Here is a 20,467-nt window from a genome sequence, read left to right on the forward strand (position 1 = left end):
GGGGTGGATAGTTTGGATCACGTGGCACAGCTTTCCTTGTTTCTACAAGAGAATAAAACAGAGGTTTTGTTTTTCTCTGTTTTATATTTTAGCAAAGCAATTAAGGTCTCTTACACATATTTCTGAAAAATCTTGATTCAAGTTGACCAGATTTTTCTGAAGGTTTGCTTAAATTGAAAAAAAAATGTGATTATAAACTCCATCAAACTTGCCTTGAGTATTCTAACTTCAGAAGGTTACAAGAATCTTTAATATTATTCTATAATTACTGTATAAGACATTACACTTCCCGTTTGTGTGACAGTGTGTCACGACAAACTGTCATGAAGAAAGGAAAAGCTTCCTAAAAGTAAGCCACTTTTTCTTTTCTTTTTTTACACAGGAACTAAACAGACACACATATGAATTTAGGGTTTATTACTGTAACCATAACAATAAGGTGGATCTCTCTTTATTTTGACCATCAATTCAATCATAATTGTTCTTTTTAATCACAGGCAATAGTTATAATAGTGCACTTTTTATATTTAAATTATGATACAGACATTTCTTTTTTTAAACACCTTATTCTACTGACCCTTATGGATGGAGAATAGTTTACAATCTTAGCCAGAGTTGGGTCAATGAAAAATGAAGGTGACGTGAAAGATGAGGTGAGCAATCAGTGTGTTTAGGACTGTGAGGCAAACAACTCCATACAGTTTCTCTTCTTGTGACAATGGGAACAAAACAGAGGTGAGGAAGCGGGACAGACAGGTCAAACGGACAAGGCATTAACACAGGAGATAAAGCCAACAAGCAAGTATTTGATGTGCTCATGTGTGTTTGTGACAGAGAAAACATAGGCCTGTTAGGGTTTGGCTGTGTTGGTTAGTTCAAAATCACTGGGTCAGTCGGGAAAATCCACACGTAACTACCTCAAAACGCATCCGCTGCAAAGTGCTCAGCCCACTCTCATTCAGTCGCCACCCACCCGTCTCGCACACAGATACCAGTTACCAGAGATCAGTGTGAGTCACAGAAACGCAAGATACAGACAAAAGCTCAGTGGGGACGTGAGATGAGAGCAACTGCTGCTATCGGAAAAAAAGAGTAAATAACAGGAACAGGAACGGGTTTCTTGGGTTTGTTATTGACACATTTTGTTGGCATGAAATCTAGTTTATAAAACAAATACATGACAAACCCCCCCCCATAAATGAATAAATAAACAACAGACAGAAAAATCGACAGATTAGAAAAAATGACATTAAAATAATAAAGTGTAGCACTGTGTGTCTCTCTGAAATCCTTCTGCACTCTTGTTGCATATTGCACTGTATGGAAGACTGTGATGAACATCGACTAGTCTGATAGAGTACTGGAGTAATATATGTGACTGCCTTGAGTTGCTACGTCTGCTTGCAGAATGGCGACTCTTAGTGATGAGCAAGGGTGCGGCGATGGATACTTGGCTTGTCGGTGAACACTGAAATAACGAGCGTGGGGTTAGGAAGTCCTGTTCAACAAGAAGCTGACACCTTTTTTAAAGTCCAGCATCATGAATGCGTCCCATTGATGAATTTCCTTACTGTGTATCTTCTTTTTTTGTTTGTTTGTTTGCTTTATTTTGACATGAGTCAGTATATGAATACTATGGCAACAGGAGACAAAGCTTGACGAGAAAGGCGGTTTCTGTTTGATCCACAGGCCGGTGATGCTCTTCTCATTCAATCTGGGCGCAAACAGCTGTGATGAGGTTCATGAAGCTAATCACGGATAGTGACGACAAAACAAAGCTTTCATATATTACTGTTCATATTTCTGTTCAAACACTTTTCTTCAGAGCAACGAGGGTCCAATGCAAAAATCTTAGAAGCATTGTTTCATATTGTCTCTGAGTAAAAAGCAAATATAAAAGAATCGAAACACTTAACTCTGAATGAATGCCTGTCGGAAAAGCAGCTTCCACTGTCAAACACTGTGTGGAGTGTCTCAGTTGCTGTCTTTACTGTGATCACTGTGCTACTGACATCCTTAAAAGAAATGTGTAAACATAAATAAAAACTAAATAAAAAAATATCTTTTTTTGTTCACATTCACTTACTTAGCTTACTTTGTTGGTTTTCTTTACCTTAGGAGGAGACACTGCTGGAGAAAAACAGGACCTTCACTGAGCTCATCGCCACTCACTGGGGCGGCAGCAGGGTGCTAACTCTTTAGGATTCTTCTGCTGAGATGCATTCATATTTCTTTTTAGTGGGCGGGTTTAGATGTTGCTTGATAGTGATATGAGCGCACTGATTCATTTTAGGAGTAATCTCGAGAACCATCACAAGACTATTATTTATTTTTTTCCTTTTTTTTGGTGTTGGATACTGTAATACGATGATATGGTAGACTAGCCTATCTGATCATATCAGCATCCTTGAACAGGCTGATTCGCTAACTGGCATGCACATTAGCACTTCAAAATTCCTAGTTTGATCTGTGAAGCTGTACCTATGATATATACCAAACTGCTCATTCACGTATTGTTATTATTTTTTTTCATTAAAGGGCGGTTTGTTAACACTTGTTTCTCATTTAAGGGTAGGAATCCTGGTAATCATAAGATCGGTAGAATCTCGAGTTGGAAAAAATGTGCATGATGGGGAGGAAAAAGGCTCAATCCTTGCTCTGTGGTCAAGCACCTTCAGTAACTTAGACAAGGAAGAATAGGAGTAGCTCATGGCTTGCAGGGATACTTGGAGATGAAATTACACTGTCTTCTTTCTGGTGTAGTTCAGGCATCCTGCTGCGCAGTCTAACTTTCTATCCTACGGTTGGGATTGGGTTCCGTTGGAGGACAGCAGTCGGGTTCTCTCTTTGGCGGAGCCTCTGCGCTGCAGAACTCCCCCGCTGCCTCCTATGCCTCCGCCATCTGCTCGGTCACCCCACTCGCACCTGTCGCCCCCACCCTCGGAGCGCCTCGAGTTTTGGCGGGTGGGGGTCCCGTGGGGCCGACTGTTCTTCTCATCTGGGAAGGGATCAAGAGAAGAGAACGGGAAAGTCACTCTGAATGTTTACAATCCACAGGCTTCACGGGTCAGTGGCAGAAATGCAGGTGTGAATTAAGGTGATTAAGGTGGCAGCTAATCTTCCACCCTATGCTTCGCTCACTATAGTCTAGGAACTGTGAATCATGTCAATTATTATAGTCAGCTCCAAGAACAAATATAGATCTAGAAATCAGCTCAAAGACTAAAATTTAAACAGGGTGAATTTCTACAGCAGTGTGTGGAAAAGTATTGTGTGGTTAAGCAATCTTACCAGATAGGGCTGACACCAGTGGGTGATCATGGGAGCTGAGAAGCTGCGCTTGAATCGTTTCCACCACCCGTCTGAACCTGCGACTCGGACCTGAAGAGGAGTCACACACATTTAACTTAGGGTAGGTACTGTTCCAAAATAATATGATCTTAACGTCACCTGATTTTTTTTATACATCCAAAGTTATTTTCAGAGAAAAACCCTCAATTTGGTAAAAACAAACCAAGTTGAACCCAGTTTCAACTTAAAAATACTGCTCAAAAACATAAACATTTCAGGAAATGTTGAGTATTTTACTATAAGGTTTACTTATTAACCCTCTTAAACCCCTTTACTTATTAAACCTCATCTTGCTATAGCTTTACTTGCTGACAAGAGTATTATTGATTTGTTCATATAACTTTCCAAAGCAGAAAGCTGTTGAGCAGATTTGCAAAAATTGAGATTTTTTCAGGGAGCGACACAGTTTTGTCAAAATGTTTAACATTTCATTCCACCATTAGCTAATTTTAGCATCTGCTTTACTTGCCTGATATGAGGGTGAATGTCACGCTGTAAATTCCTGTCTCCCTCCTGCCCTCCCTCTCGTTTCTCTCCCTGTCCCGCTCCCTCTCGCCCTCGGAAAAGGCAATGTCCACCTGGAACTTGACGGGCTTCTGGAAGACGGAGGGACCGCCGGAGGATTTGTATTCGGCTCGGAAGCTGGTCTGTGAGAGGACGCTGTGACTGAGGGATGGGATCTGTGTGGTGGGGCGACAGAGAAGAAGCAGAGAGACCGACAGACTTACGAGGCGGGAGAGGTATGGGGACCGACGTGAGTATAGGGAGACAAAGGGTGAGGGTGAGGAGAGGAGAGAGAAAGAGTGAGCCATTGGTGAAAGCAAAGTGATCCATCTACATGCCACGAGTGAGCAAGATCAAATAAAGATTAAATAAAGAGAAAACTGAAATAATGAGAGAAATGGAGTGTGTACAGTATGAGAGCACAAGTCAGATCCAGCCAGAGCCATGCTTTGATCGCGAGAGCAGTGAAGGACAGTCCAAGTCAGACACTCACAGACAGGAAGGCGTGGACAATGTCAGCTTTAACAGAGCTCAGCGGTTTGTCTCTGATCACCACGAAGATCTGCTCCTCTTTCTCCAAGCCGATGAAATTCCCAAACCACGATTTCTTAGCTAGCCTGGTAGCCAGACAAAAGAAATACACAGCATGAGGAGACACAGACAGCGTAAACAAACGGCTTTATACCGTGAAAATACGACACCTCAACAAATATTTATCTCCAGGAGCTGGGACTCACTCAGGGCTGGATTCTGGCGTTAGGCTGGACATATCCTCTGATGTAGGAACTGTGAGAGAGATGAAGCACACACAAAAATTCCGCAATCGACATTTGACAGAATAGAGCAAAAGGAAAAACTTATAGATAATCCTCAGCGATTACAGAGATGAAAGCTGAAAAAGGAAACCAGTGTATTAGAAGTAATGAAATCTTCTGAAGCTATAATCCTACACACTAAAAGCATAACTCCCACAAAATATGAGAGCAAACATGCAGGACTGACCTTGCAATTTACGCCGATGGAATCTTGGTGAGCCCAGGAGGTTGTTCTTGAAAGAATTGAGGCGAGTCCTCCAATGGGCAGAGCTGCTGGCTGCCATGCCGCTCCCCCCTCCTGGACTGGAGGGTGGGGTCAGCGACAGTGAGCCCACCCCTCCCCCTCCCTCCGCCCGCGAGGAGGATGAGGACGAGGAAGAGGAGGGCGGGGTGGAGGAGGGGTGGTGAGGGTGGTGAACAGGGGTGCCCAAGGGTGTGGGCAACGGAGAGCCCTGGGGAGTGACCTGCGGCACAGAGTGGGCAGAGTTTGGGTAGAAGCTCTTAGTCACTGACTTTAGGACAGAAGAGGAAGGGAAGAAGAAACGGGGGATGGGTGACAGGAGTGGGGAAGGGGAGGGCGAGCGGGAGGATGGATTTTGCAGAGGCAAGGATTTGATGGGCTGTAGGTGGGGTCGGTTGGCGGGTCCCTTGGTGGGCAAGGTCTGGGTCTTTGGGTTTGGGGGAGCTTTGGGCTTGTCATGAGCCCGTGCTGAGCGAGGAGTGGTGGTGCTTCCCTGTTTGGACTCCTTTGTGAGTGGGGAAGCGGTGGCAGAGGTGACATCTGATTGGCTGAAAGTGAAGACGGGGCTCTGATAGGACTGGGGGGTGGGGGTTTGTCAGGGTGAGGGGGTGGGAGACATGGAAAACAAGAAAGAGAAGGGATGGAAAATGGAGAAAGGATGGAAATGAATATCATGCTTAATGACAGAAGAGTGCATCTTGTGAGGAGTGAAAGTGCCGAATGCAGTTCTCAGTGACGATCATAAAGTCTTTCATTTAGTGCATTTCAGTCTTTAGTACGCGCCCTTTAAATCTATTGAAAGTGAGGGTTTCGTGACAGTTGTGGCAGGGTTAAGAATGCAGTGACACAGGACAGTGGCTGTGAAGGTGTTACTATAGAGTAATTGCTGCCAATTAAGGTTTTTTTTTTTACCCTTTAGGGACTGTTTTTATACACTTTCAAGCACAATCAAACCATTAATTATCCAATAAAGCATCTAATTAAGCTGTCAAATTGTTCAAATTATCATATATAAAACTAGCTCATGCATGAGGAGGAAGAAAAGTGACATGAAGACAGAAAACAAATGCAAGCCTCCTGTTGGGTGAGACAATTCATTTAAGGGACCTGTGTTGTGATGATGTGTAAAAATGACTGAGAAGATATTTTAGGGAGTTGCGAGGAGTGAATATTTGTTTTTTTTAAAGCAGCTTCATGTAGAGACTGACATCAGCAAAAAAACCGCATTGTTACATACTGAATCAATAGTTGGCAAAGGAGTAATACTGAATTGAGGTAAACTAAATTACTACCTAGTCTGTCAACATTATCTATGAAGTCATTTCCACTGTTGGTTTACAGAGCTGTTATTGCCCAATGAGGCTAAAATGTACACAGTACCCTGCTGACACTGACAGCTGTCTGAACTGCAGGACACAAATATGAGACTGGACTTAAAGCTATATTATTGACAGGAGTTAAATAATATAAATGCAGACTACCAGAAATTAGCATTTTATTATGGATCCAGGTATAGTGTTCAAAGATAATGTAGTAAAAGTATGAACAAGTTGGTTTACAGAACCTTACCCTGGGACTACTGAGAGGGCTGGAGGAGAGACCGGTTGACGCTCCACTGACTGAGCGAGACCTGACAAAGAGACCCAAAGATTAATAGGCTGTTAACACCCCCCCCCCCCCCCCCCCCCCCAAGAAAAAAAAACCCCAAAACAAAAACTGTATGATAATGAATTCTTGCGCTCTAATTCTGCAGAATACAGAGTGTATGTACTATATATGTGTAAGAAAAACATGCTATACCTCTGGCTGTGTGCAGCTGTGTCCAGGGCCCTGCGAGGTGGTGTAGGAGACCCTTGTTCGGTGACACTCAGGACCTCCAGGCTCTTCCTTTCGGGACGGCAACGGCCGTGGCGCGTCAGCATAGGGGAGTCGACGCGCTTTCGAGGAGGGTCTGCTGAGAAACGCCACCATAAACTCGTTACAAATTTTGTTTTAATTTTAAGCTTTGTGCTGTGTTTCGCACTTCAGGAATTTCTTCTGAAAAATTCTTTCACAGGCCTTTTGCTCACTGCGCCATCTGTGACTGTGATAAACTTAGCTTCATTTGCATTTACAGAATTGCTGTCCCTTCCAGTTTTATCTCATAGACAAAGCTTGCAGATGTCCTGCAAAGGCTGGTATAATCATGGTAAAAGCCAGCGACAACTTATAGTATTAAAGAAACAGGTAAACACACTAAAACTCCAACACAAGGACATTAAGGGCCATACTGCTGTATATTTTATCTCTAATGCTAATGCTAGTCAGTGCAGTCAGTGCATCAAGTAATAAAATTATAACTTAATAGTGTTTAAATCATAACCTCAAGTAATCCCTAATTCACTGGAAGGAGAACTGAGCATACAGGAACACCGCTCTTGAAAAAGTCGGTAAAATGTGTCTCAGACCGATAACTGTAGCGTCCTCTCTTGAGTGGATCCCTCCTGCCCCCTAAAGACTGACCTACATCATTGCGCGGAGGTAAGTCCTCATCCTCATAGCTGGGGTACCGCTCTTTCCTGTCTAGCAGAAGGTAATAGATCATTTTCTCCTGGTTTTCTCTGTTGGGGGGTGGGAGAAAAATACAGATTGAATGAGATGCTAAAATGTCATAATATTTATTTAAAAAGGAAATCTGTATGGATGCCACACAGCCACGCAATTAGCTTTTAGTAGGCTGTTCACACGGTCACGCAGACATGGATTTCATGACACAATCAGTTTATTTAACTGATCACACCAATGGGAAAAGAGCTAAAAATAAGCCACATACTCCTTCCTCTAACTCAACACTATATAGGCAAATAAGACAAGATAGGATGTTTGTGGCCAATATTAATCGGTTGCATAACGTCAAATATGCTGGCTGAGTGTTAAAAGGAGAAAAAAATACAACAACAAAAAATACGCAACAGCAAAAGCAAAATATACACTGAAAGAAATATTACATGCTTGTGACTGCATTGCATATTATATGCCACAAATGTTCTGATTTTTCCAGCCATTTCAAGCTGACGCTAGAAACCACAAACGTGTTTGGAAGCTGAAAGAAATGACTTACTCCTCACACTGCAAGTCACGTGTGAGCTTGACTCTGTCTCGGAAACAACCGAGCGAGTGCATGCTGTCCAGCACATCTGGGTCCAGCTCAGTCAGGGACAAGATTCGCCTCACACAAACCCGCCTTGGAGGAGGCTGCTCAGGACACGGCTCGTTACGACCACCCCTAGTAGGAGTCAAACAAAATGAAGCACATAGGAATGACACAGATGTACTGTACGTGATTAAATACGATCACTTCAGCAGTCACGTATGAGAAAACGAATGTATACTCACAGATACCAGGAATGTTTCTGGATGGCCTCTAGCTATAAGGGGTGACAGGGCAGATGGGGCCATTAGTGTCTACAGTCTGTTAACAGCCAGATGGCCACAGAGCTGTGCTGTGTAAACAGTTCACATCACTTTTTTTTTTTTTTTTAATACATCCACAAATCTCACGATTGCAGAATATTACCCATTAAACTGGATCATAAAAAACATTTTCAACTCTGCAATGTTTGCTTTTGAAAGTTTAATCAGAAAATCACTTGTGTGTGTGTGTGTGTGTTAGAAATATTACTGAGCAAGTTCTAGATGACTCAGTTAACTCCCCAAAACATGCTTTAACAGCTGCCACTACGATGCATCTTCCTGACTGTACAGTATTGCAATGAATGCGCCAATAAAACACATACAAAATGCAACTGTGCCACACATAAATATCAGCTAGAGTGCAGATCCAGCAAAAAAGGATAATAGGAAAGGCAAGAAGGATCATCTAAAAGTGAATCGAGACAAAAATTATTTGTACCAAAAGCAAGAGTCCCATTAAACATATATTTTATCTTACAGAAGGAGAGGCAATCCCAGTTTAAGGCGGGTGACTGAAAACAGGTGTAAATGCATGCTGCATCTGAGGTCTGGACTAATGTGAGCAGTCTCATACCGTGAGCCTCTTTTCAGGGTTGACCTCAATCATTCCCTTCAGCAGGGACTGACAGTCCGGGGGGATGAAGTGAGGCATGTGGAACACCCCGCTCTTTACCTTTTCCAGGAGCTGGCGTAAATTGTCGTGGTCAAAAGGAAGGGCCCCCTGTAGGGCAGAGAGAGAGAGAGAGAGACAAAAACAAGAAAGGAACAAAAAAACAGATTGCATTAAAAAAAAAAAAACACTGGCAAGCGTGGGATGTAAGAAAAAACTGCAAAAAACATTAGATAAGGGATTTTAAAAAAGACCAAAGTGCACTGTGAAAACACAAGTAAAAGACTTACCACCAGTAGGGCAAACAGAATGACCCCACAGCTCCACACATCTGCTCTCCGCCCATCATACTTCTCCCCCTGCAAACACACAAACACTTATGATTTTATTCATCGCCGGCCATTTCAATACAAAAGTGATTCACAAAACTTGGCACCCGTCACAGGATGATTTAGGCTGATTTCAGGATGAAAAACACTGACAGGAACACTAAAATCCATTTAGTCAAACTCAGTCTAAAAATACCATGAAGCCAGATTTGAATCGACAACACTGGATAATCTTTTAAATGCTGAGTGTCCTAAAGATTTACTCATGCTAAAAGGTGTGAACGTTCAGAAAAACAACTCACGAGACAGACTGAACTTAACATTAAAAGTGTCATGTTACTGGTTAGTTTTCATCAGGGGTGTCAAACATAAGGCTCGGCCGCCAGAATTGGCCAGCCAAAGACGCCAATCAGGCCCACTGGAGAGCTATGGAAAATGTGGGGGCATAAATTTGACTTTTTATTGTATTTTCAAACTTTTAACAGCTTTTTGAAAAACCATTCATACTACACCAAAGTAAATAAGTAAAAGATAAACAATTAAATGACAGAAAATTCCTGTTTTTTCACTGTCTACTATAGAAATGTACAATTTTTACATAGGGTTCACCATTTCAAAAAAACCAGGATGCTCTGTCAAATAACAAAAATGTTCATAATCACAGACTGAGTAATAAACTAACAGAACTCTTTCTGTAATTTTATATATTTACTTCTTACAATTTAAGCCCAACACAGCATTTCTTTAGCATGCAGAAAAACTGTATTGTTGAAATTGCACTTCGTTTTTAAATATCAAAATATCTCTGAGATTAAATGTGTGATTTAACTTCTTTACACTCTCAGAAAGCAGAGTTTAACTGATCAAACACACTTAAGATCAAAGTGGACTGTACATGTCCCACAGTGTAAAATGGGTTTGACATCCCTGGTTTAGATCATGTACCTTTGGAGCGATTTATCTCTCTACAAAAAATTTTTTTTATTTACATTTCAAACAAGAACATTTGAGAATACAGAGAATAAGAGCTGGATACTTACCCGTATAACCTCAGGGCAAGCGTAATGTGGTGATCTAAAATCAGAAAAGGTTTGCCATTAATATTAGTGAAAGTAAAATGAGCACTGTATAAAAGAAGTCATAGATCTGTGTTGTAGACGCTGTATTTTTCTGCTGACGTGGAGCCTTTAAAATGTACAGAGTCATACTGCAAGTTGTTGAATTATATAACCCTGTTTATGTATGTACATCATCATTCATGAAGCTCACACACAGAGTTGATACTCACCCACAGCTGGTTTCTAACAGACTGTCTCCCACCTGCAGGGAGGCCATGCCAAAGTCAGCAATACGAATGTTGTTCTTTTCATCCAGGAGCAAGTTCTCAGGTTTCAGGTCTCTGTGACTGCACACATACAACCAATACTGTTAGAGTTGTTGTCAACATGATGCTTTAAATCAAATACAACTGCATGACTCTGAAAATGTGTTTGCACAATCATAATGTGTTTCACTCATTTAGTACATCAGACAACAGCTGTTGTATTGTTTAAAAAGAAACGCTCAAAATAGCTTTGTAAGTCAGTAGATGAGTCTTAAATCAACATCCTACATATGAACTTGACTCAAACACGGTTATTACACCTCGGTGCAAAAAACCAACCAGATGGAATGACTGTGGCAGAAATCCAAAGCAGAGATGATCTGCCTGAAGAACTTCCTGGCCTCTTTTGGAGTTAGCCGGCCCTTCTTTACCAGGTAGTCAAAAAGCTCTCCTCCTGACACATGCTCTAACACCAGGTACCTGTCCACAAACAGGGACAACAGTGTGATTTGAACTTATGATTCTGATAACGCTTTTCCACTGATGTGGTGCCGGACCAAGCGCAGAGCCAGTTCTGCCCTGGTGCTTTTAGAGGACCAACCGACTTTTTTGACCAAACCGAACACTGCAAAAGTTTGATGTAGTTTCTACAGGAAGAGAATTAAAGGCCCATCCCGCAGAAAAGGATATCAGTGTTTGCACTTTTGGTGAAAATGTGGGAAACAGGTTCTTAGTTTGGCACCACATTGGTGGAAAAGTGGTGCAAGTAGTGAAAAGCAGACAAGATGCTAAGAAAAAACTATTTAAACTTAGACACTTCCCATGGTTTGATATAATAAGCTTATGATGTTGGATACTAGGACTACAATATTCAGGCTGTACTCACTTTCGGACAACCCATCTGTCTACTCCAACAGTTGTTTTGTAAGGGTATTAATAGATTTGAGACATACTCCTCATTAAGACAGACTTTTGAGAATAAAAGTAGGGGATGAAGGAAAAGTGAGACTTACAGTAACGACAGCAGATTATTACAGCTTTTCTTGAAATATTTATACTCATCCCACTCCAAAGATTAGTATGCAGCTAGAAAGCATGCAGACTGCATTGAGCCAAAGAGAAAGGCTTTTTCTGAATGCAGAGGGAACTCACAGATATTTGTTATTCTCGTAAACATCATGCAGCTTCAATACATGCGGATGCTCAATCAGTTTCAGAATGGCAATCTCCCTTTCAACCTGGTTAGAAAGAAGGGAAAGCATAGAGAGAGAAAGATTTTGAAGCGAGGCTCATGAGCGAGTTGTTTTTCACACATCTGAACGGAGGTTAACTGTTAACTCATACAGACGATAAATATAGTGAATATGGGACATTTTGTCAACACCTTAAAACACCATGCTATATATATATATATATATATATACATATATATGTATATGCATATACATATAAGTGTCATCATTAACGTCACTGTGAGCAACGCCTTCAACAGCGTCAGACTGTACCTTCATCAGGACTGACTCAGACAGCTTCTCTCTGTTGACTATTTTGATGGCTACCTTCTGACCCGTAATACAGTGGATCCCCAGTTTGACAAGTCCTGTAGATTGGATGAGAGAGATCATTATAAAACACAAGAAGGGTGGCGGGTGGGGGTAGAATAAAAGCGCACAGTTTAAACACTACACAAAACACTAGTTTTAATTTCAGAAACAACTCGGCAATACTCACCTGTCTGTCCCTTCCCCAGAGTCTTTTCCAGTCGATAGGGCCCAACATATTGAGCTGACTGACTTAGAGACAGTTCCTTACTCATACTGCTCTTAACTGGAGGCTAACACACAATTATTACTACTTACTGCACTGTAGTTATTGCAATTACTGTGATATTGTACAGCTTACACAGAAGTTACTGTGGGAGACAAGACGATGCTCAAATTAGAACGACTGTCTTTTTATGTCAGCGGTAACACGGACTTTCTTTGAAGTCACTTCATGAACGTGAAAAAAACAAAAAACCATAGAAGTGAAAACTGCTGCTGATTTACAACACCTGGGTGGACGTTTTTCATCTAAACCGAGACAGCACGGTAAACATAATGTTTATTTTTTTAATTATTATTTTTTTTACAAAACATCTTGCTATATGTAGAATAAAGCGGGGGGAACTGACATGGCATTAAGTTTTTAGGGTGTTTTCTGTGTTAAATACCAACCACTACTCTAAAGTAGGCAAACTAACGAGTCTTATTTATGTACATTAGCTTATTTCTATAACTCACACCTTGTTATACGTATGACGTTAACGATATATGACTGTTAATGAGAAACGTTACCCTTATATAGCCTTAAAACGAGCAGGTTTTCACGTCTGCCTTAAAATATTCATGTATTTTTCCTACGCTTAATATTATTTTTAGTTAAGTAAACGGACAAAACGTCCAATACGTCAAGTGTATGCTTGCACTGAAAATGAAATCACTGTTTTCCCCTCACTGCCAGGCCTGTTTCACAGGTCCAACAACATGCTATTTTAGCCTCGCCGCCGCTCTCCCACACAGCAGCGAGGCTAGCTTTAGCTTCAACGCCTTGACGAACGGCCGTCTCGCTCGCGCCGCCTGTCAAAAAAACCGACACCGCCTGAAGTTTCTGGGCTTCGCCAAACGGTACGATTTATTACACGGCCGCCGCATTCTCACAATACTTCGAGGTGAAACGCGTATTCCCCGCAAAACAAGCATCTTTTTTTAACGTAGCGCCGTCCTCCCCCTCCCTGACTCTCCCGTCTCTCCCTCTCTACATCCCTGCAAGTAGCGGATCACAGCATCTTCTCTTCTCTCCTTTGGCGTGTCCTCCTCCCCTCACCGCCGGGTATACAGGTGCAAAACACACACACACACACGCACACTGATATCCGCGGATATGGGTGCGCTATAACCAGCTGCCGTATCCCCCTCCTCGCTCCTGATGACAGTTCACGCAGGGTAAAGGCCCCTTCTATTACACTCCCTTCGGTTTTCTTGCCGTAAATCGATATTTTCTCTCCCCTCTTCCTTCCTTCGCCTCACTCGCATCAGCATCCGGGTCTCACTCCCTCTCCATCCTCTCTCCTCTCGTCTCCTCTCCTCCCCCGCCCTCCTCCTCCCGATCATCTTCCTCAAAATACGCCTATCTCTGCATTCACATCAGCACAGGCCACGCAGTGGGCTCCCGGGAGTTGCAGCGGACACCTCCTTCACTGTTTTTGTCATCGACATTTATCATTATCATTATTATTCTTTTTATTCATACATGGACGCAGGGAGCGGATACAGACGCAATTCGTTAGGGGATATCTAGAGAGTCCTGTTTTATTTGATCATTTATTCCTATGAGCTGTCAAATTTGAAGTGCACAACTTAGTGTAGCGTCGATAATTTAATCAAAACATACTAACATTTAACAATCATTCTGTGTCTGTTTCGTTGCACTGATTTTTTTTAAAGAAAGATAGAAAATAGACAGTAACCATTATAAAACAAACCATGTCAATATATGACTACTTTTAGTTAGTGACTACAAAGGCATGTTTAAAATATTTTAATCAACACTGGAAAAAAAAATCATAGTAACTGCATGTCAAACAGAATGAATTTAGTAGTCACGTAGATCAGTGGTATGAAACATAAGGCTCAGGGGCCAGAATCAGCCTGGGAGAGACTCCAGTAAGATTCACTGGAAACGTTTGAAAAATGTAAAGGGCCCAGATTTTGGACGTTTAACTGCATTATAACACGTTTTACTGCTTTTCCTAATGTTAAACACCTCTCACATGAACATACTACACCAAAGCAATTACATAGTAGATGAATATTTCAGTGACAGTAAAGTGTTTTTTCTATCTACTATTGAGCTTTCTGTTTCTACAGAAGAAAAACAGAAATGGTACAGAAATTATCTTACAAATAAAATGTACACAATTTTTAAAATTTACACAAAGATTTTACTGAATTTTTTTCTTTACTGAAAGAAAAATGTATTTCTTACAATTTAAGCCCAACGACTCACATTTATTTATGACATATGGCACCCATTACAAGCTTTTATTCTACCAAGCAATACCTATTTTACCACAATCCACTGATGTTACTTTTTAACCGATAACACAAAGATAACGTTGAAGTACGTTTAAGTCATCTAAACTTTAGACAGTAGAATAAAAATACTATAGATCAAAAAAAAAAAACCTTACTTTTTTACATCCGAATCAATTTTGACCTGGAAAATTTCTGCAGGAGAAATCTAACTGCATTTTTTCTACCGGCAGAGAAAGAGTCCTAATGAGCATGTGCAGTGTAGCTTGTTTCTGTTTTGAGAAATTCAGTGTGCCACAAGTGTGCTACAATTGCCACTGATGTTAATCAATATCATATTATAATATAAATCATATTCTTCTTATTAGTAGTAGTAGTAGCATTCAAAAAGAATGTTCATTTGTGCACAGAGGAGTTATTTTTATAATCTTGAGCAAAAAAAAATATAATAATGCGTAATAGATTATCAGTTTGCAAGACATTTTTACACGTTGCTGTTTAACCATATTGGGGTTATTCCATCTCTATTCCAGTGTGTTCGAAATAAAGCGTCCATCTGACCACCTCAGATCTGCATGAAACAATTCCAAGGGAAACCTACTGTTCTTAATGGAACTTATTATTTTATTATTATCAGAAAGGTTTATTTCCAATATTTTCTGTTAAAAAAAAGGAATTATGGTCTTTTAACTTTTTTCTAGCATTTTTTAAAAAAACTATCTACAAAACTGATAAAACTCTTTGAGCCAGATCTTCTTTGTATTTTAAGAATAATAAAATGTTAAATATCTGGGTCTAAGGCTCTATGTACATGGGCCGTCAGGAGTGTAACTCAAGCTAACATTGAAAGATGGATCCCTGAATCCTTCAAATAATTGGATGTCCAATCTCTGACAGCATTTAAAGGCCTGCAGGAACCACAGTTTTGCAGGTAGAGGACTGATATTTTATTTACAGCTTCTCTGCACTAGGCACATAATATTCTACAAAACTGTCAAAATCAGATGATTGGTTTAGAGATATTAAAGCTCGAATATAATACACACACACACACACACACACGTCTGGTTTGCTATCCTCGTGGGGACATCCCATTGACATAATGCCCAAGTCAACTAAATGAAACTTTCTTTTATACCTAACCATAACCCAACTGTAACCCTGACACTAAAACCACATTTTGAGTGACATGGATTTTGGTCCCCAGGAGGGCTGTTGGTCCCTTCCAGTATAGTAAATTTCAGATTTTAGTCACACACATTTTCATCCAACTTCAGTGGGAGATACCTCAGGTATTACACCATGTACCAAATCCAAATGAATCTTTCTTGAAGGAGCACATTTTTGTTAATATTATATCCAAAATTTGTGGTAGTCTTCTCATTTTTTCAATATAAAGTTTTGAAATACTCATGTAGAGCCCCTCACATATGATGCCTGTAAAACATGTAAAAACAAAACTATATGTACCTTCATATATGACTTATAGGAATCTCAAATTTTGCACAATTACAATTAAGAAGTTTATTTATTTTATTTTTTTTCAGACAAATCAAACAGAGTTAAGTGGGAGACGTTTGATGAACTATGATCCAGTGTTCACACTAACTTTAGTATCTGCCTTATTCTTTGTTAGAAAGCTTTAGGTTAAAATAAATGCACAAGCAATGTGCTCCCTCAGAATTTCACTTTAGGACAGTATTTGTTGAATGTACATGTTACTTTTAAATAGATAAGGCTGTATCTTTCTTGATTATTTTTTAAGTTTTAAGCATTGCTGCTGCTGATGTATAGACTGTTGTCACTAAGGACATAACAAAATAGGATGAACACAATAGTAAAGTAATCATCATAATTTCTTTGGCACACTGGCATGACTTATTGGGACACTTGGATCAATTAGAACTGGGCTTAATGTAATCACTGTGTCATGGTCCTGGGTCATTTTGGCCCAGCGTTTTGTGTTTCCTTGAAGTTCATTTTTGTGCTTTGTGTTTATTCTGATTTTTGTATTGGTTTAGGGTTGAACCTGTAGTTTAGTGTGTGTATTCAGCCCTACCTGTGTCTGTCCTTGGTGCTCTGTTCATGTCCCCGTGTTGTGTTGTAAATCAGTCTGTGTGTTCCTGCTTTACTTTGAAGGCTCATGTTCTGGATTTCCTATTCTATTTTGAAGGTCTGTGTCTGTTATTGTGTTCAGCTTGTGTCCTCCGGTCCTCATGTGTATTAGGTTCAGCTGTTCTTCCCTCCTGTGTGTGATTACCTGATTACCTTGTGTGTGTATATTTAGTGGGTGTCGGTCTGTGTTCATTGTCGGCTCGTCTGCGTTCTATGGTGTTCCTGTCTCTGCGTCTCTCTGCCCCGCACCCCCTTTTGTATGGTCTCAGGTTTGTCATTTAGTTCTCCCAGTTTAGGTTTCTTCAGTTGTTTTGTCATGCCTCACTGCCTGTTTCTGCCATTGTCACTTTGTAAATAAACATCACTCGTATCATCAGTCACTGCTGCATTTTGGGTCCTCCCTTTCCTCCACACCACACGGCTCACTCCGCCAGCCGTGACACACTGCCTTTTTTCATTGTGCCATTGCAAATTTGTATTTGTCTATATCAGATTTAGTGTTTTTTCTCTTCACCTTTATAGTCGGTTTTCAAATAATATAAAAATACTCTACTCAGATTCAACAGTGCTGATCATGGGAAATTTCCACTTCATTGACAACCACATTAAAAAATATTTTACAAAGAGCAGAACCGTTTAAAGAAGGCTGAACGACAAATGCCCTCGTCTGCAAATTTGGAGGGAAGCAGAGAAGCATTGGGTGCTGATTTGCCTGAATCACTCAAAGATGACAGCTTTATTTTAAATAAATAAATAAAGTAGGACGTTTGAATATATCATCCGTAAAGTGCCTTGAAAAATCTCTAAAATCTCAGATTGAAATGTTGTGTGTGGGTGGATAATTCCCCAAAGCCCATCTTCATCTGCGTCTAGCTGGTTGATTTTCACGCAGCCACAAGGATTTGTCTCTGAACCACGGTGCAGAAATGGGACAGAAAGAGGATACTCATCCTGCTTCTGATAAAAAAAACATAATGAATATATGTAGGCTTACACGATAGCCCTGCAGGAGAAACTGAATGAAGTCTGCCAAGCCTGACATACTCTACACTGAATGCAGATACATTGTAAAAATCAGTCTTTTGTGGGATTTGAAGATGCAAACCTGGGGGGAAGAAAAAGTAGGACAAGACATATCAGTCTGTGAATGATGTTTGCTTTTTGCATAAACCTGCAAAAATACTCTGTGCTAATTCTCTCTCTAGAACCCCCATTAAACGTCTTTTCCAGGGTCTTTCTCCACTCTGAGCTTAGTACATTTCAGCGATCCCCACACACAGACTACAGATGTAACATTACACTGCTCTATGTAGGTACTAAAGTGGGATTAAGCAGAGATTAACAAGCTCTTCTTAATTCTATTAAGTCGAACATACAGGTCCACCAGTGGAGAGCCTCCAACATATAATAATGTAAGAACACAGAAAGTGTGCTGCCATAAAGAAAGACAATATAATGTATGTTGAAAAAGGTTTATTGTAAGGTATCATACAAACTTGTTATCGACAGTAAGCTAATTAGTCTTAGAGTATAACAATTACAACAATTATAACAGAATAAGTAGAAGTATGGAGGTAAATTCATAAGCAACACCCCCCTCTTCAGTTTTCAGATGGTTTCTTCCAGCGTATTAAGAAGATGGGAAAGTGAAGAACCTGAGGTAAAGCTGTGATTAAAAAATATACACAAGTACACACATATGTCATTCAAAATATTCAGATAAACAGTTTTCCATCAAAGGTATATTCACACAACAGTACACATGCTACAGTTTCTACTGAATTATTTAAATTGTATTATTTTGTTTCATTTTCTTTTCTGCATTCGTTTTTGAACACAGTTTTATTTTGGCCTGATTATTCCCGACTTTTCCCGACTTTTGTGATTATGTCACAATCTTCAGCTTTTGCCGACTTAGAAGAAGAAAAAGAAAAATCTGTGTAAAAGAGTTTGTAGCAATTTCTGTGAACTTACTTTTTTTAAATTTAAATGGATCTCACTGTGCATCATGACCCCTCAGACAGGGTTTTTACACAGGCCTGGAAGGCATCCATCAGATCTTTACAGGTCTCCATCCCCTTGTCTCTGACACTGAAACACAGTGTGAGATTTAAAAAAACACACTCATCAGTCTCTTCTCTTTAGGACCTTAATTTGAACTTGTGCTAATATGAAGACATGTAAAGCAAATGAACCCATCTGAAGCTAAATAGGAATATTTCTAAATATAGTCCACATCAAAGGGATTATTCAAGTTGGGTCTGATAATAATATATTTCAACTCAGCCTCCACCGTGGCTTTTATCGGCCTTTGGTGGAGTACGAGAAGATGAGTGAGTAATCTGGAGAGCAGCTGTACTGACAGTAATCACTGCTGCACGTGGACACGGACTAAATATCTTCTTGCATGCACGTAACATGAACCAGCCAGCTGGAATGTACTGGTCCTCTTCAATAGGGTTTACAAGTGGAAGTCTATTTTAAACCTCATATATATTTATGCTTCTCAAGACATTACAGTATGGGTCCCATTTGGATGTTGTTATGTTTAAAAACTAGTATGAACTCTAAGTGCAGTCTGTAGATTTCCCCACAGACACTTAAACTGGTTGACATGTTAATGTGGGCGCTGGCTATTGTGCATAAAAAGACAGGAAAGTGGCCAGATTATTAACCCAAATCCAAACACGGTTCATAAATCTCACTCGAGAGCACATTATACAAGGATATTTTATTCATGCACTGTCACACCGATTGGAAACAGCAATCAAGATCACTGATTCATTTTACGACTTTGAATGCAAGCACGGATTCAAAAAGAACTTTTATTCCTGTCAGAACTCACCATTTGTCAGAGTCCTCTTTGATTACCTGGCATGGTGCTGGCACAGCGTCGGCAAAGTCTGGCATTTTGACAGGAGAGAGAGTGGAGTTTGTGGAGGTGTGCTGCTGCAGGAGCTGCAGTCAAATATGGTAACGCTTTAAAAGGGATGGAGGGACACAGGAGGGAGGGAGGTAAGGGAGGAGGGGAGGAGGCATGACAGTGACGGTGTGTGAGAAGCTTAAGAAAGGAAAAAGTCAGGAAGTTAGGAGAACGTTATTTAGGAAGCGACTTTAATTTTGTTCCTTTTTTTTAGTGTGTTCAACTGAGTTCTGTGCCACTCTTACTCCTTTCATTTCCCAGTTTATTTACATCACTGTATATTAAGTACCTAATTCTTTAAATTCCCTTATCCCATTCTTTTGTTTGGCTGTCCTGCTAATGAATATGCAGATAACTGACCTTTTAAATCAACCACTGAGCATTACAAAGGTTCCCTAATGCATCCAAAATACTCACTACAGGGGGGGTTAGCTTAAAAGATACCGGGGTTCCTCACTTTGTTTTAAAATGTTTTGTTGGCTTAAGGGGGCTGAGCTGAGAGTTTAACCAAAACAAGGTGGCTTTTAAAGGCAGTTAGTGTTAGTGTTTTTAATGCTACCCAAAGTAAAAAAAAACAAAACAGTTTTTTCTTTTAACTCATCTTGACAACATTTTTCACACGCACACATAATTTAAGAAATCTGACATCATACGCACTCAGCTGTTTCTTCGACAAACTATAACCCACAATGGCAACATATGGGAATTTTGAAAGTTATTTAGTAGTCA

General features: G+C 40.3%; 1 protein-coding gene and 1 long non-coding RNA gene across 9 annotated transcripts; both read right to left on the reverse strand.

Annotated features, from left to right (window-relative positions):
- Positions 1-402: 402 nt before the first annotated feature.
- On the reverse strand, positions 403-13,777 carry brsk1a (BR serine/threonine kinase 1a). 8 transcript variants are annotated; one of them, XM_076887438.1, is made up of 20 exons: positions 13,208-13,775; positions 12,359-13,165; positions 12,133-12,227; positions 11,780-11,865; positions 10,967-11,107; positions 10,592-10,708; positions 10,344-10,377; positions 9,265-9,333; positions 8,939-9,085; positions 8,287-8,318; positions 8,012-8,176; positions 7,414-7,511; positions 6,712-6,865; positions 6,481-6,541; positions 4,858-5,488; positions 4,593-4,641; positions 4,349-4,472; positions 3,821-4,031; positions 3,292-3,381; positions 403-3,010 (listed from the first exon to the last, which is right to left on the reverse strand). In XM_076887438.1, exons 2-20 carry the CDS (start codon positions 12,441-12,443, stop codon positions 2,799-2,801), a joined length of 2,601 nt encoding a protein of 866 aa, XP_076743553.1. In that variant the 5' UTR covers positions 12,444-13,165; positions 13,208-13,775; the 3' UTR covers positions 403-2,798. The 8 variants fall into 8 exon arrangements, with proteins under 8 accessions (XP_076743553.1, XP_076743554.1, XP_076743555.1 ...); XM_076887439.1 differs by having other exon boundaries at positions 6,712-6,862; positions 12,359-13,776; XM_076887440.1 differs by having other exon boundaries at positions 403-2,998; positions 12,359-13,776.
- Positions 13,778-18,273: 4,496 nt separating this feature from the next.
- LOC101465531 (uncharacterized) lies at positions 18,274-19,794 on the reverse strand. Its single transcript, XR_191762.2, has 3 exons — positions 19,661-19,794; positions 18,790-18,906; positions 18,274-18,481 (listed from the first exon to the last, which is right to left on the reverse strand). It is a non-coding gene; the product is annotated as an uncharacterized LOC101465531 (long non-coding RNA).
- Positions 19,795-20,467: the final 673 nt, after the last annotated feature.

This window comes from Maylandia zebra, linkage group LG8, assembly GCF_041146795.1.
Source record: "Maylandia zebra isolate NMK-2024a linkage group LG8, Mzebra_GT3a, whole genome shotgun sequence".
Classification (NCBI taxonomy): domain Eukaryota; kingdom Metazoa; phylum Chordata; class Actinopteri; order Cichliformes; family Cichlidae; genus Maylandia; species Maylandia zebra.